The sequence below is a fragment of the Periplaneta americana genome, chromosome 8, assembly GCF_040183065.1.
Source record: "Periplaneta americana isolate PAMFEO1 chromosome 8, P.americana_PAMFEO1_priV1, whole genome shotgun sequence".
Lineage (NCBI taxonomy): Eukaryota > Metazoa > Arthropoda > Insecta > Blattodea > Blattidae > Periplaneta > Periplaneta americana.
The window spans coordinates 163196047-163210050 of NC_091124.1; the positions used below are offsets into that span (position 1 = coordinate 163196047).

A 14004-nucleotide genomic window follows, 5' to 3' on the forward strand; every position below is an offset into this window, starting at 1 on the left:
TGTAGAGCAGTAATTTCCAAAACAGAAAAACTGAAAACAATTCTCAAAACTTGTGCATTATTCAGTGTTATCAAAGAAAGCTATTAAAATTCTACTTCCTTTTATAAGTACTTACCTATATGAAATTGGGTTTTCTGTGTGTACGTGTATCAAAACTAATACCGAAACAGACTGCTTACGGAACCAGACATGATACTTCAGCTTTCCAACAGTAAACCCGATATTAAAGAAATATGCAAGCGTAAACAACACAAACACTCGTCCCACTAATCTATTTCAAACAGGTGTTCTTTCTGGGAGAAAAAAAAAAAAAAAAAGAAGAAGAAGAAGAAGATTAAAAGGTAAAAAAGGTAAAGGTATCCCCGTAACATGCCATGAAGGCACTTGGGGGGCATGGAGGTAGAGCCCCATGCTTTCCATGACCTCGGCACTAGAATGAGGTGGTGTGGTCGGCACCACGCTCTGACCGCCTTTTACCCCCGGGAAAGACCCGGTACTCAATTTTATAGAAGGCTGAGTGAACCTTGGGGCCGTTCTGAAAGTTTGGCAACGAGAAAAAATCCTGTCACCACCTGGGATCGAACCCCGGACCTTCCAGTCCGTAGCCAGCTGCTCTACCAACTGAGCTACCCGGCCGCCTAGAAGAAGATTAAGTGTCTGAAATTTAGTATGAATTACAGTGTTAACAATGCAAGTGGACATAATTTCATTTATGCTTGTTATATATTTACTGATCTCTATAACAGTAGCAAATATACTTCAGAAAAAATTATAATTTTTAAATACGAGTATGTATAATGCGTGAGTTCAAAAAACATGTTTAATGTTTGTGGTAAAAATAAGCCAGGATTACTAATCTTTGTAATAACAACAAATACAGTTCAACAACGTTATTTATAGGCCTAATTTTTAAATATGTATAACATGTGATATCATATGTAATGTTAGTGGTAAAAATACATTTGGTAATTTAATATTTGTCTGTAATATATATATTATATATACACACACATCACTAATATTTCGCTGGGTTCCACAGTTTAATTTTGGATTTAAAATGATTACATGAGTAGAAAAGTTTGAGAAACGCTGCTCTACACCATTGTAATTGTTCAAAAGAATCTAGGATATGGACGGAGAATACTCCGTTCTAAATGTATTTGGAGGCCACAGCCCCTACTAATATAGTAACAGTTCACTATCACTGAGTTAAGCAGATGTAACACCACAAAAGGGCATATACACTAACACTACCATACACACAATAAAAGCACTGGTTGTAAACTTCAAGAGCACGAACGCCGTACGTCCTACCATAACTGAAGCTCGACCCGTACTGACTTTTGTTTATGTTATTATGTTTCCAAGGTGACCAACAAACTAATTCACAGAAATGCCAACACACTTATTTTCCCAATAGTTGAAATAAAATACCAGTATAAACATTGCCCGCTATATTCAAATTATAGAGTATGTCTAGAGACGACAGCAGTCAGCTTGGGAGCCATTTAATTGGCAAAATAGCATGACCGCGTTCTTTTAAATGATCACGTGACAGCTTTAAATGGCCACTAGGACGAAAATTAAACTAGATTTAGAATCTAGAGAGATTATACTTAATTAATAATATAAAAACAAAAAATCATACTTTTTTAAGATTTTGGTCAATTTTCACCTATGCATTCCCTTAAGTAAAAACATTATAGCTTTAAAACATAAGAACAAGAAAACTGACAGTGTTATCTCAATTAGCAGCAGCAGCAGCATGCGTGCATGTCTCGTAACTTACATATGTATTCACCATAAATTTTCACACAGAATAAATTCTGAATAGACAAAATCTTTCTACTTATATATTTTTATTATCCACAATGTCAAAACACCTCTGATTGAGGTTCTGGCTGATATGTACATCTATTATCAGACAGTACATCTCACTTGATGATAGGTGTCAGAGGAAGAACAATAATTATTGTATATATTTTAAATCTGATTAGTGAAATATGTTACTAGTCAATGATGTATGAAATGAAGAAGGAAAGGAACTGGCCATCCTACCCCATTATCTCATAGCTTCGTTACCTTATTGGTGTCACTTATGAGGCTCCAACCTGTCTTCGGACAGTTGACTAAACTGACAACAATGTAATAAAATTCAAATTAATTCTCCAGAAAAACATCAAAGGAAGTACATCTTTCTTTCTCTTCACTACTAAATACCAACAATACGTGAGAGATCCAGAACGAATTACTAGGAAAATGGTCCGTTTCCCTAGTATTGCGTCCTGAACTTCCTGTCTGTTTAACAAGAAGGGAGAAAAGGCAGATGTGCCTTCTTCGGTGTAGAGAATTACCAAATTCATTTCCTGTCATCAGTACATTTCAAAACCATGTACGAAGTATCAAGGCATATAACCTCAATAGGTCTAATTTATTCAAAAGTTGATTATTTGTATGTTTACAGCAAAACTCACTACTTTCTTTTACAAAACTTTCTTTTAAGTAGCTTACAAACTCTTTTTAACATATCAAGAATAAATAAAAAATATAAATGCAATTTCAGTTCATAACACTTTGGACTATAAGCTATCCCCATACTAGTCGGATGATCGTTCACCTCTGCTAGCAGTCGGCTTTGATCCTCTACAGGCTGTTTAGTAATGTTTATTAATTTTTAAACTTGAAGTTCAGGTTGTAAATAAACAATACGAGGGGCACAAATGACATTCTAAAAACCAACATACAGATGAAACCATTTTAAATGTAAAAAATATTCACAGTTTAAAACGTACTATTGCACTACACAATGAAAACTCAGAAAGAACAATGAGAAAGAATAGCCCTAAAAGAACCAACCAAACAATGTTGTTGTCTAGTGCCTTGCATTTGGCAATGAAGCCATTAGCAGACCAACCAAACAATGAATTCACATATTTAATTATATTTTACAAGTTGTCCAAAATATGGTCAGTAAGAAGAATGTGTACTTCAACATATCACTAGCACCATACAAAGACTGCACTATAGCACAAACATCAAAGTGAAAGTGAAGTAGTACATAGGAGCCACAGAACAATAACAAGAATGTCTCCTTTCACCCATTCTTTTTAATAATTCTATTCACGAAGTCACAAGGGAATAATGACAATATTTGTGTATAAAAACGATTAAAATATTATACAAAATAATGGATATTAATGGACAAAATATATTAGCTCATGCGATAAGTATAACATTGTAAACTAATTTCATAATAATGGTCCATGGGCGTGAATTTGAACTGCCACTGGGGGAGACCCTGGTGTACCAGCATCATGCGGAAGTACTGCGTGAAGTCTGCAGCCAGGTAGTGCCACTCGAAACTTCTGTCCAGCAGCCAGATCTTGGGGTCCTCTCGTTTTAGATCGGATTCGCACTCGCTCTTGTGAAGGTACACCAGACACACCTTTCCAATGCCTTGGCAAGCGTCCAGTTCGAAGATCTTGCACTTGACGCCGAAGTTGGGGCGCTGCCTGGGGTCGTCCTGCTCGCTGCAGATTTCGATGTCCAGCAGCTTGGGACATTCCGCATCGCCCATGCTCTTGATGCCGGCCAGCCATCGTAACTCAGACATAGAGTTGATCTTCATGTTGCCGATGGGGAGCACCTCGCCTTGTGGATATTCTCGACCATGGCTTCATTAAAGATCGGACATCCTCTCTCCTTTCTTCGTGGAAGTTTTGTTCTTGTGAACTTTCTACCCGTGCTCAAGCAGGTACGCTACACATTAAATGAGAAAGATCTCTTCTAACGAAATAGAGTTAGGAAATGATCCCAGGATGGAGGCAGCATTCCCTCGCTGAACCGCTATTCCAATGCGTTGACGAAGGAAATTGATACATCTAGGATCGCCGGTACGGGACAGTAGGTGTGTACCAATTTGGGTGAGTAGATCTTTAGCGTCTCTACACCACGGACCAAAGGTCTCAACTGCAAAAGCGACGAAGATGTAATTTGATGTTAAATGTTCATATTTGCGTCGTTTAGCATGATAAGCGGATTCAGCAGCAGATCCGGCACAATTGACAGAAGATTTTAAATGAGAAAGGGCTAATGTATCTACACATGTAAAATCCCAGATGAGTGATTTACCTTTGGACCAAGGAATTGTATAGACCTACAGAAAAGGAGACATACCAAAAGAATTCTTAAGCATATTTATGGCTTTCAGAGAACCTGGAGGTTCATTGCCACCCTCATGTAAGCTCACCATCGGTCTCTATCCTGAGCAAGATTAATCCAGACCCCACCTCCCACAAATCCATTTTAATATTCTCTCATCTACGTCTTGGCCTCCCCAAAGGTCTTTTTCTCTCCAGCCTTCCAATTAACACACTACATGCATTCTGGATTCGCCTATATGTGCTACATGTCATGCCAGTCTCAAACGTCTGGATTTAATGGTGAAGAATAAAATGTGTGCAGTTCTGCGTTGTGTAACTTTCTCCATTCTCCTGTAACTTCATCCCTCTTAGCCCCAAATATTTTCCTAAGCACCTTATTCTCAAACACCCTTAACCTATGTTCCTCTCTCAAAGTGAGAGTCCAAGTTTCACAACCATACAGAACAACCGGTAATATACCTGTTTCATAAATTTTAACTTTCAGCTTTTTTGGAAGCAGATTGGATGACAAAAGCTTCCCAACTGAATAATAATAATTTCCGATATTTATTCTGCATTTCGTTTCCTCCCGAGCGTCATTTATATTTGTTACTGCTGCTCCAAGATATTTGAATTCTTCCACCTCTTCAATTTTTATATTTCCATTTCATACTATGTTCTGGTCACGAGACATAATCATATACTTTGTCTTTTCGGGATTTACTTCCAAACTTATCTCTTTACTTGCTTCAAGTAAAATTCCTGTGTTTTTCCTAATAGTTTGTGGATTTTCTCCTAACATATTCACGTCATCCACATAGACAAGCAGATGATATTATATAGTCATTAAAATATATAGTTGTCGCATTACATAGAATATCCATCCTGGGGAAATGATACTGTTCTGCTCTCGGAGGAGAAGGCCTTTTGAGGGCCAAACTAAAATCTCTGTTGCCGAAGTGGTTCTGTTGGAATGTCTTGTGCAGGTATCGAATCTCCGAAGAGAGACTTTCTTGGTCCGAATCCCCCTCGCCCTGTGCAGAAAAGCTCGTTTATGTGTCATTGATGGTGACTGGTTATATACTGGCTAGACATGGTCTCACAGCACTTGAATCCCTGAAGATGACACAGCTAGTCATCGAAAGCTTGAAAGCAACAATCCAACTCACCTGGCTGAGAATCCGAGAAAAAATTATTCCATAAGTTGTTCTCTCTCAGTAAGGAACACGTGTGCCTATCTTCTATTTCTGAAAGTGTATATTTCCTACTTCTGCTGTGTTTATTTAATTTGTGCATAAAATACAGTGTGGTCGCGTCACACTTGATCCGAAGAATGTTCCCACGTGGGTGGGAGCAAGCCTATAGAACACGAGGTAAAACATGACATTTTAGATCCGTAATCTTCAGCGTATTGCATTCACATAACTTTCATTAATTAATGACATGCACACAGTCATCATTTTATTTCATTAACCTGTGTTACAGTAGTTGCTAAAAGTGGTGTCCATTAGCATTCAGACATTCCTGATATCTTTTGATGAAATTTGAATGCACACGCAAAAGTTCTTCTTTCATTATCCTTCTAATTTCTGTTATTAGGTTGTCTTTCTTTCTTACCGCGTGCGATTATTATTATTATTATTTGTGGTGAACATCTAAAAAATAGAGTCTATAGAAATACGCCGGAGATTATGGATCTAAAATGGCGCGTGTTAACCATTTTAATGGACAGCACATAATGAACAGTTAATCGAAAAAAAAAAAAAACAGATAATACCGGTACTTATTATCAATTTTAATGGACATACATCTATCTGATGCCGTTAAAATATTTTGAAAAGTCGTTATTTCTTCTGCATTTTCCTACAACTAATTTTCTTGTTGTATGTTCGTTTTAAGTTTATTAATCACTAAAAAATATACGAGCAAGTGGGTTACTTAATTTACTTACAAATGGCTTTTAAGGAATCCGGAGGTTCATTGCCGCTCTCACATAACCCCGTCATCAGTCCCTATCCTGAGCAAGATTAATCCATTCAATACCATCATATCCCACCTCCCTCAAATCCATTTTTATATTATCCTCCCATCTATGTCTCGGCCTCCCCAAAGGTCTTTTTCCCTCCGGCCTCCCAACTAACCATACATATCCATCAACTCATTATTATATCTTCTTCACCAGTTAACACCATCATGAACCGCTTCCAATATCTTTCTCAAAGTCTTTCTTTCAAAAACTGCTAGCCTGTTGCACATTTCAACATTTAACGTTCATGTTTCTGCACCATATAAAACAAGTGGTCTTATTAATGTTTTATATATGTTCTTTTCCACCTTTTCAAAGAATAAATTTCCAATTTGTATATTTCCATTTCGTACTACATTCCAGTCACGAGACATATACATATATACTTTATCTTTTTGGGATTTACTTCCAAACCTATATCTTTACTATGAGCAGTATGAACAATTCAGGAACTAGAAAAGAGCAGTCTAAAACCATCACTCTATACCACTTAAAAAATCGCGTTCTTTCTTGCAAATAACTCACAGTACAGTAGTTGAGATGGATAATGGATATTCTATTGTCCTCTCCAATGACAATCATAGTGAGCCTTAGTGCTCCCGACTGACTAAAGTTTGTGCTATCAATGAAGAAAAAAGAAGTTACAGTTAAGAGACAAATTCTCGATGACTAAAACCTTTACTACATTTCAAGCAAATCAGCAGTCACTTTTTTTTTTTTTTTTTTTTTTGTCTTTTAATTATTTCTGAAGCCACAGTTTCTATGCATTCCCGTTCCGTAATTCAGTACCGGTACTTTGTTTCAGAGCTATCTGTTGCAATAAATCGATTCCAAGAATTTTGTTTTCTTGGAGCATTTTCTGTGAGCATATCCAATACAGTCACATCATGATCTTCTGTCAAGCTGTGGGGAACAAACCGTGTACAATGTGGATAATTTTCCTTTACATGTTTGACATCAACTGGCAAGTGTGAGTTGTTACTACTTATAGTTTATATTGTCCTGTGTTTTTTATTGTGATTTCAAATCATTCCATTGTTCCTATAAAGGGACACTGGGACTCAGCTGAGAAACTTTAAAAATGTTTTATCAATTGCTTTCAAATTCGTTGTGTTTCTTGTGTCTGTACATTTAAATGATAGTAACAAATTTCATAAAGATTCGTTAGTTCCTTAGGTAATAATTTTCACTTATTTTAATTAAATTATGTATAAATTCAAAACATTCCTCACAGCTTCAGATTTGTTAATTGCATTTTTTTAAATTACATCTCACGATTAGGAAAACTGTGCATGGATTTTTAGATTTGAGTATTTGTCAATGAGATAAAAATGTTAATAGAAATCATAATTTTTACTCAATAATATTCTTTGACTTTTTAAAGTTAAAAATCTATATCATGAAAAGTTTACACTGAAGAGCTGATTTCATGCACAACTTTGTGTACGGTACCCATTGGAGTATGCTGAAAAGTTTCATATAAATCAGAGCAAATAGAAGCCCCTAGGGACCTTCTACTGATCACAAACGTAGTTTTGAGAAAACACAATTTTTACTGGGTGTGACAGTTTAAAAGACCTGCGCATAGCATTTTAAAAATGGCTCTCAGACCTTTAAAAATGACAGATCAAGGCTAAATTTAGGACAGAATATTAAACAAATATATTTGCCTTTTTGGTAAAAAAAAAAATTTCGTCCAAATGTTTTAAGTACAAGATCACACAGTGCGGCAACTGAAACACGGGACTAGTGTTACAAGACATCAACTGGTGCTGTCATCTACCAGAGGTGAATATGAATCCAAAGAGAGATTGTTCTTAAAAGTGCTACGCTGAAGGTCATCATAAACTGACATCTTTTGAGAAGGAAATGTGTGAGAAGAACTATAGGTCTGTGTGTGTGTGTGTGTGTGTGTGTGTGTGTGTGTGCGTGCGTGTGTTTCATAAACCAAGAATGAAACAAAGAAAGAACATAAATTTTACTGTTTAGCCAGGCAGAAGTGTCACACAGGCCCTATTGTATGTCAAAAGCAGTTAATTCTGTCAATGTGATTCAAACTTCAAAGCAAACAACAGTTGGCTACAACAATTTAAAGACAGACATGGGATTACTTTCACTAAAGTGGTAGGTGTAGAAGAAAAATCAAATAGAGTGCTGGTAATCAAATTGTGAGTAAATGTTATTTCACAGTATGTAATGTTTCATAGCTATTTCTACTGTACTCTCTCTTTCACAACAGAAAATTTGGGAAAATTTTCATAATCCTTCAATACAACATAATACAATTTTTCTAGTCCCCAGAAAACTGTTGTGTTGAGATGGTGAAGAATCGGTAGAACAGAGAAAAATTCTCTCTTCTCTCTGTGGCTTAGTGGATAAAGCATCAGCACATAAAGCTGGAAACCCGAATTCGAGTCTCGGTGCCAGAGAGAATTTTTTTCCGTTCTACCAATTTTTCACCATATGGAAATGCAGAATTACAGCACTGAAACTCCATATGTACTTAGCTCTTTCATCAGAATAAATTTACTGATTAAATTCTCAACAGAAATAATAGGCTATATTCTATATAATCCTTCCCATTGAAGGCTTTAAGGAACCAACCTGGACAAATACCCAACGTCCCATCCCTACCTTCCCGTGGTGCAGCTGTTAGTAAGCATAATTTTACAAGCTGAACTAAAGGAAGGGGCTACTCATCAATTAGCACTGGTCAGCTTGATGAGTTAATGACTGAATTTGGTATAATTTTCCTCTATTCAATACCTAATTCCCTCTTTACCCTTTCCTATCCAGTCCTCTGACTGAACTCTTACTTTCTTCGACCCCGACGGCATTAGAGCATTCGAGGCCTAGGGGTTCATTTCCCTTTCCTTCCTCCTCTTTCTACTTTTCTGTTCCTAGTGCTGACCTGCTATGGCACTAAAATCGTCCTCCAGTGGCTTAAGGAGGGAAAGCTAGTGATCAACAAGATCTCCCAGCTAGGTCCAATGGACCCATCGACCAACAGCAGGTGTGGTCCTCCAGACATTCTGGGGGTTGTGTGTGAATGAAGTAGCCACCAAAACGTTAAAATATGGTGTTCACTTAAATCGGCTACAACTTGCCATTTAACACCTCAAAATCTGTGCTTCAGTGGCTGGCTATGATAATATCTTTGAAAAATATTGGATTGCAAGAGGTCAAATGACTTTATTGTCAAACGCCTGGCATTAGAAAACAACAACAACAACTTTGGTAGATCATAGTAATATGTTGTATCGAGGTTCCGCTGTATAAAACATAAACAAAACTGTAAGTTATTTTGTATGACAGCAAGGGAGTTGTGCACAAAATGCTTGTGACCAGTGACCAAACAGTTACTATTATCTGGAAATTTTGAAGTGTTTGTTTCAGAGATTCCCTTGTTTACAGTGTAAGTGTCAAGAAGAAAACAGTTTGTTCCTATTGCCTGACTACACACTAAGTCATAGGGCTTTCATTACTAGGAAGTTTCTGATCAGCACAAAAAAAATGTGTGTTGTCTCATCTATTGTAATTCGATAATCTTAGCACCATGCGACTTATTTTTATTCCCAGAAATCAAAGTAACCTTGGAAAGGTGTTATTGTAATGTGGATCAAAGGTCTGAGTAAAGACAGAACAGAATTCCATGGCCTTCCACCATTCCTTTCAATTGCTTCACGATTATTGTCTGCAGTGTGTAAGTGAAGGAGAAAGAATGAACTTGGTAAAAAATGCTTAGATTGTTCATACATGGAATCTTCACTTTTTAGTCCCTTTTTCCAGATGTCACACTGAGTGAAACAATCTTCACAATTAACACTGCGTAACAAAATTTGAGCAACTTTTTGTTTATCTTATTTTTTTGGTGTTTATTGCTTAATTTGGTGATGTTGATTATGAATATAGGGGTGGTTTTTTTTTTCCCAATGTCGATATTTTGGATGTAATAATCCATTCTTCAATATTCTTAAAAACAACCAAAATTACATGTTTACTTAATATAACTAGAGAAATAAAGTGAAATCTAATATACAATACATTCTATAGTGGTTCACACAAGTTCAAATAATACTGAATAACACTGAAAAAAGGAAAACAACAATACCATCATTCAGAAATGTACACGAGAACGGCTTCTCCTTTTATGTTCTGTTGACTCCTCTGCACATACGATGCTCCATATATAGTCTCCCATCATTGCACAATCTCAACGACCCTGATACCTTCTTTCCATAAGCTGAATGTCCTGGTGAAACTGTTCCCCATGTTCCTCGCTTACATCTCCTAAATTTGGTCTAAAGAAATTAATATGAGAAAACAAATAATGCATTTTGACTGACATTCTGCACCCTAGCACACGGTAATTCTGCATCAAATTCTCAATCAGTTTCTTGTAATTGTCACTTCTTTTGTTGTCAAAAAACCATTGCACTACCATTCTAAACACTTCAAAAGCATTGCATTCGTCAAGAGTCATAACATCTACAAGTTCTTTAGACTGTAACATCACTCGAATCTGTGGCCCGGTAAAAATTCCACCTTATATTTTTGCTTCAGATAACTTGGGGAACATTTGTCTGATGAGAGCTAGAGCCTCAGAGTTACTGTTCAAACCTTTGATAAATTGTTTGATTAGTCCAAGTTTGATATGCAGTGAGGGTAACAGAATCTTCTCTGTAGACACAAGAGGTTCATTTATTACAATGTGTGTGCCTGGCTTCAATTCTTTTCCTTTTGTCCAGTGTTTCCTGGTGTAATGCTGACCGTCTGCCCTGCTGTCCTATAGGCATAGGAAGCAGGAATATTTGGTGTAGACACCTTGACGCCCAAGAAGAAACCCCAACATTTTAAAATCGTCATTAATATCCCACTTGTGGCTTCCATAGTTGAATTTTTCCAAGAGCAGCTTGACATTTTCATACGTTTCTTTCAGCTGTGCAGAATGAGCCACTGGAATGGAAGAAAATTTGTTCCCATTGTGTAGTAGGACAAATTTAAGACTACTGCTTGCGCTGTCTATAAAAAGACGCCACTGGTCTGATTTATGAGGAATCTGGATATATTGAAAAAGAGCATTAACATTGCTACAAAGACATAGATTTTCAGATATTTCATAGAAGCAGTCAAAATCCTTATGTCTTACTCTATATTTTGTTTATTTTGTATCCTTTAGCAATCAAGTTATGTTCCTTAAGACAGGATGCAAGGAGTTCGGCCTTTGATTTGGTTAGTTCCAACTCCCTTATAAGGTCGTCCAATTTTTGTTGAGTGAAGAACTGTGGTTTATTTGTTTGGCTTTCGTCATTATTGCAGATATCACTGTCATCACTAGGATTTTGTACATCTTCATCTTCAGATACATTCTGTTGTGGTGGCGATGGAATTGGCAACTCCTCAGAGTGCGGTACTGGAGCAATAGATGACTGTATGCTAGGATATGGAATGTGCTCTGTTCTTGGTACTTTTATAATGTGTAATGTCAACCATACAAAAGTAACAATTGTCGTGATGGTTGGTTGGCTCTCTCCATATTCGAGAAACTGCAAAAGCCATAGATTTTCTTTTTCCATGTAGCCAACTCTCTAAGGTAGACCTACAGCTATCGCAAGACACATGAGAAGTCCATCCAACAGTTTGGTTTCCAACCGTTACACTGAAATAAGCTTGGTAAGCGATACAGAACTTTGTCCCAAACACAATTTTATGTTTCACTTTTTTAGATCCGATATAATGTCCACAAACATAACAAAATGAGTCTGCAGGCAATTTACAACGTCTGGATACTGACATATTTCACTAAAAAACAAGAATCAATCGTTTCCATAATCACTGAACTGCAGTAGTTGCAATTTAGAATTTCACGAACAACAGGAAGACATTTTGTGCAAAATATCGATATACATAGATATGACAATTAAAGATGTGGATGTACACTGATGTTACTAATGAAAAACGCCATTGCCATCTACTGATAATCGCTTTGAACTACTAAGATTATCACAAAAGAGTGGAAAATTCAAAATTACAGGGTTGGGCAGATAAAACCGGCCCGTCTCATCTCATTTGATTTGAAAGAACTATTCTTATTCACAAAACAACTCTTTACATTGCAACAACAAACAGAACAGTTTATAAATCATTTGTAAGTTATAGCATGTAACAAGCAACAATGTAACTAAACATGCGGAATAAAAGATAGACAACATAATTTGAAATCAAATGAAATGAGGCGGGCCAGTTTTATCTGCCCAACTCTGTATTAGCAAATTATTAAAAACCATAATAGTTGTTTATTTAAAAAAAGTATCGACATTTGGAAGAAACTAATGGTATATTCGTGTTCAGCAGTCGAATTCATCCAATAAACACTAAGAAATGAACATAAACAATTTTTTGTTACGTATTGTAATTAGAATTTCTATGGTTCAGAAATAATTTTTATTATACATAACAGAGAAATGCTACAAATGAAAGATATACTTTAAAAAGTTATAAAGTACCATCTTTTTCATCCACTAGAACCAGTGCATCAGGCCCTTCATGTGATATGTTGATTGTTTCAGAGAGTTACCATCTGGACACCATCTGCAAATGGAAGTACAAGAAATAATGAAAATTTAAAACAATATAATTAATAACAGTGGTGACTCGTGGGTATTGAATTCAGAGGGGCTGCATACATTATAAATCATGCAACTTGCCTTATTTAAAGATAAGTTCCATGTGCCTTGTCTTGTAGGTTGCAAACTTTTGAATCACCTTCTTATTAAAGTCTGAGATGTCGTTTAACATAGTCTTTTCAATGGACAACATGGCTAATGCAATCAGTCTCTTGTCTCTCATCGTATTTCTAAGATAGGATTTTACTCTTTTCAAATAAGAAAAGCAACGTTCTGGTTTGGAAGTTGTCATTGGTATGGTGATAGCTATGAGTAATAGTTTCACAACTTCTGAAAATGAGGCCTGCAAATTCTCAGATAGAAAAAACTGCAAGAGCTTGACTGCGTCACTGATATTTCTGAATTTTTGTCTCTGATACAACACAGTGAGGTCCGGTTTTTTAGTTTGTCTTTATCAGACATTGGAAAAAGCTTCATATATACATTTAGGTTATTTTCAGGAAATGATCTTTTGTAGCATTAAAATTTTTCTTGACACAGAAGAGAAGGTACTATAAGATGATCTATGAATTGCAATCGAGTGTTAGCTTGTGTGATAATGAAGTCACACACTCCTTGGCTGCCACAACCCTTGTCTGATTCCCTTTGACCTTACAATGCTTGCTAGGGTTTTCATTTTCACAGTTTTCGCTGCGAGCCTTTGTATTTTGTTTAGCGGCTCTTTCCATTATGAGATTCAACCAATGGGCATAGCAATGCACAAAATATGCATATTTGTAACAATCTCTAACTTTTGCTTGTGCTGCATTTAATACACCACTCATAATAGCTGCTTCATCGTAGCTCTGTCCAATAAGCTTATCTTTCTTTGTTTTAAAATTGTTTCTAGCTCTGATATTGCATTTGCATCTTGTTCGGTTGTGTTAAAGAAACCCCAGAACCTCTCCACAGCTTTTTCTTCTTTGTTACAATACCGAACTACAACCACAATCATAAATTTCCAGATATATCTGTGATCTCGTCAGCAAGAACAGAGACAAATTCGGCTTCCTCAATCTCTGCTAAAATTTCCTCTCTGAATACGTCCAATATACATTCCAATAGCTCATTTTACAGGCCTATAAATGGCAAAGAGGTCTCCAAATGGACTTGAACATCGAATCTATTTCACTTGTATATTTCACCAAATTGAGGAATATTCCTTGATTGT

At 36.4% G+C, this 14004-nt stretch overlaps 1 protein-coding gene across 5 annotated transcripts in view; it reads right to left on the reverse strand.

The window, feature by feature from the left end:
• LOC138705208 (uncharacterized) overlaps nt 1-14004 on the reverse strand; it is a 383346-nt gene that overhangs the window by 338187 nt on the left and 31155 nt on the right. For 4 of the 5 annotated variants that reach the window (XR_011333658.1, XR_011333661.1, XR_011333659.1 and 1 more), the window contains one exon: nt 12601-12759. The exons of the other annotated variant lie outside the window; for it this stretch is intronic. Coding sequence is in view for 1 of the 4 variants with exons in the window: in XM_069833989.1 (XP_069690090.1) it covers nt 12734-12759 (26 nt within the window). In the remaining 3 variants the exon portion in view is untranslated. Of the gene's footprint in view, nt 1-12600; nt 12760-14004 lie in introns of those variants that run through there. 5 annotated transcript variants of the gene reach the window in all.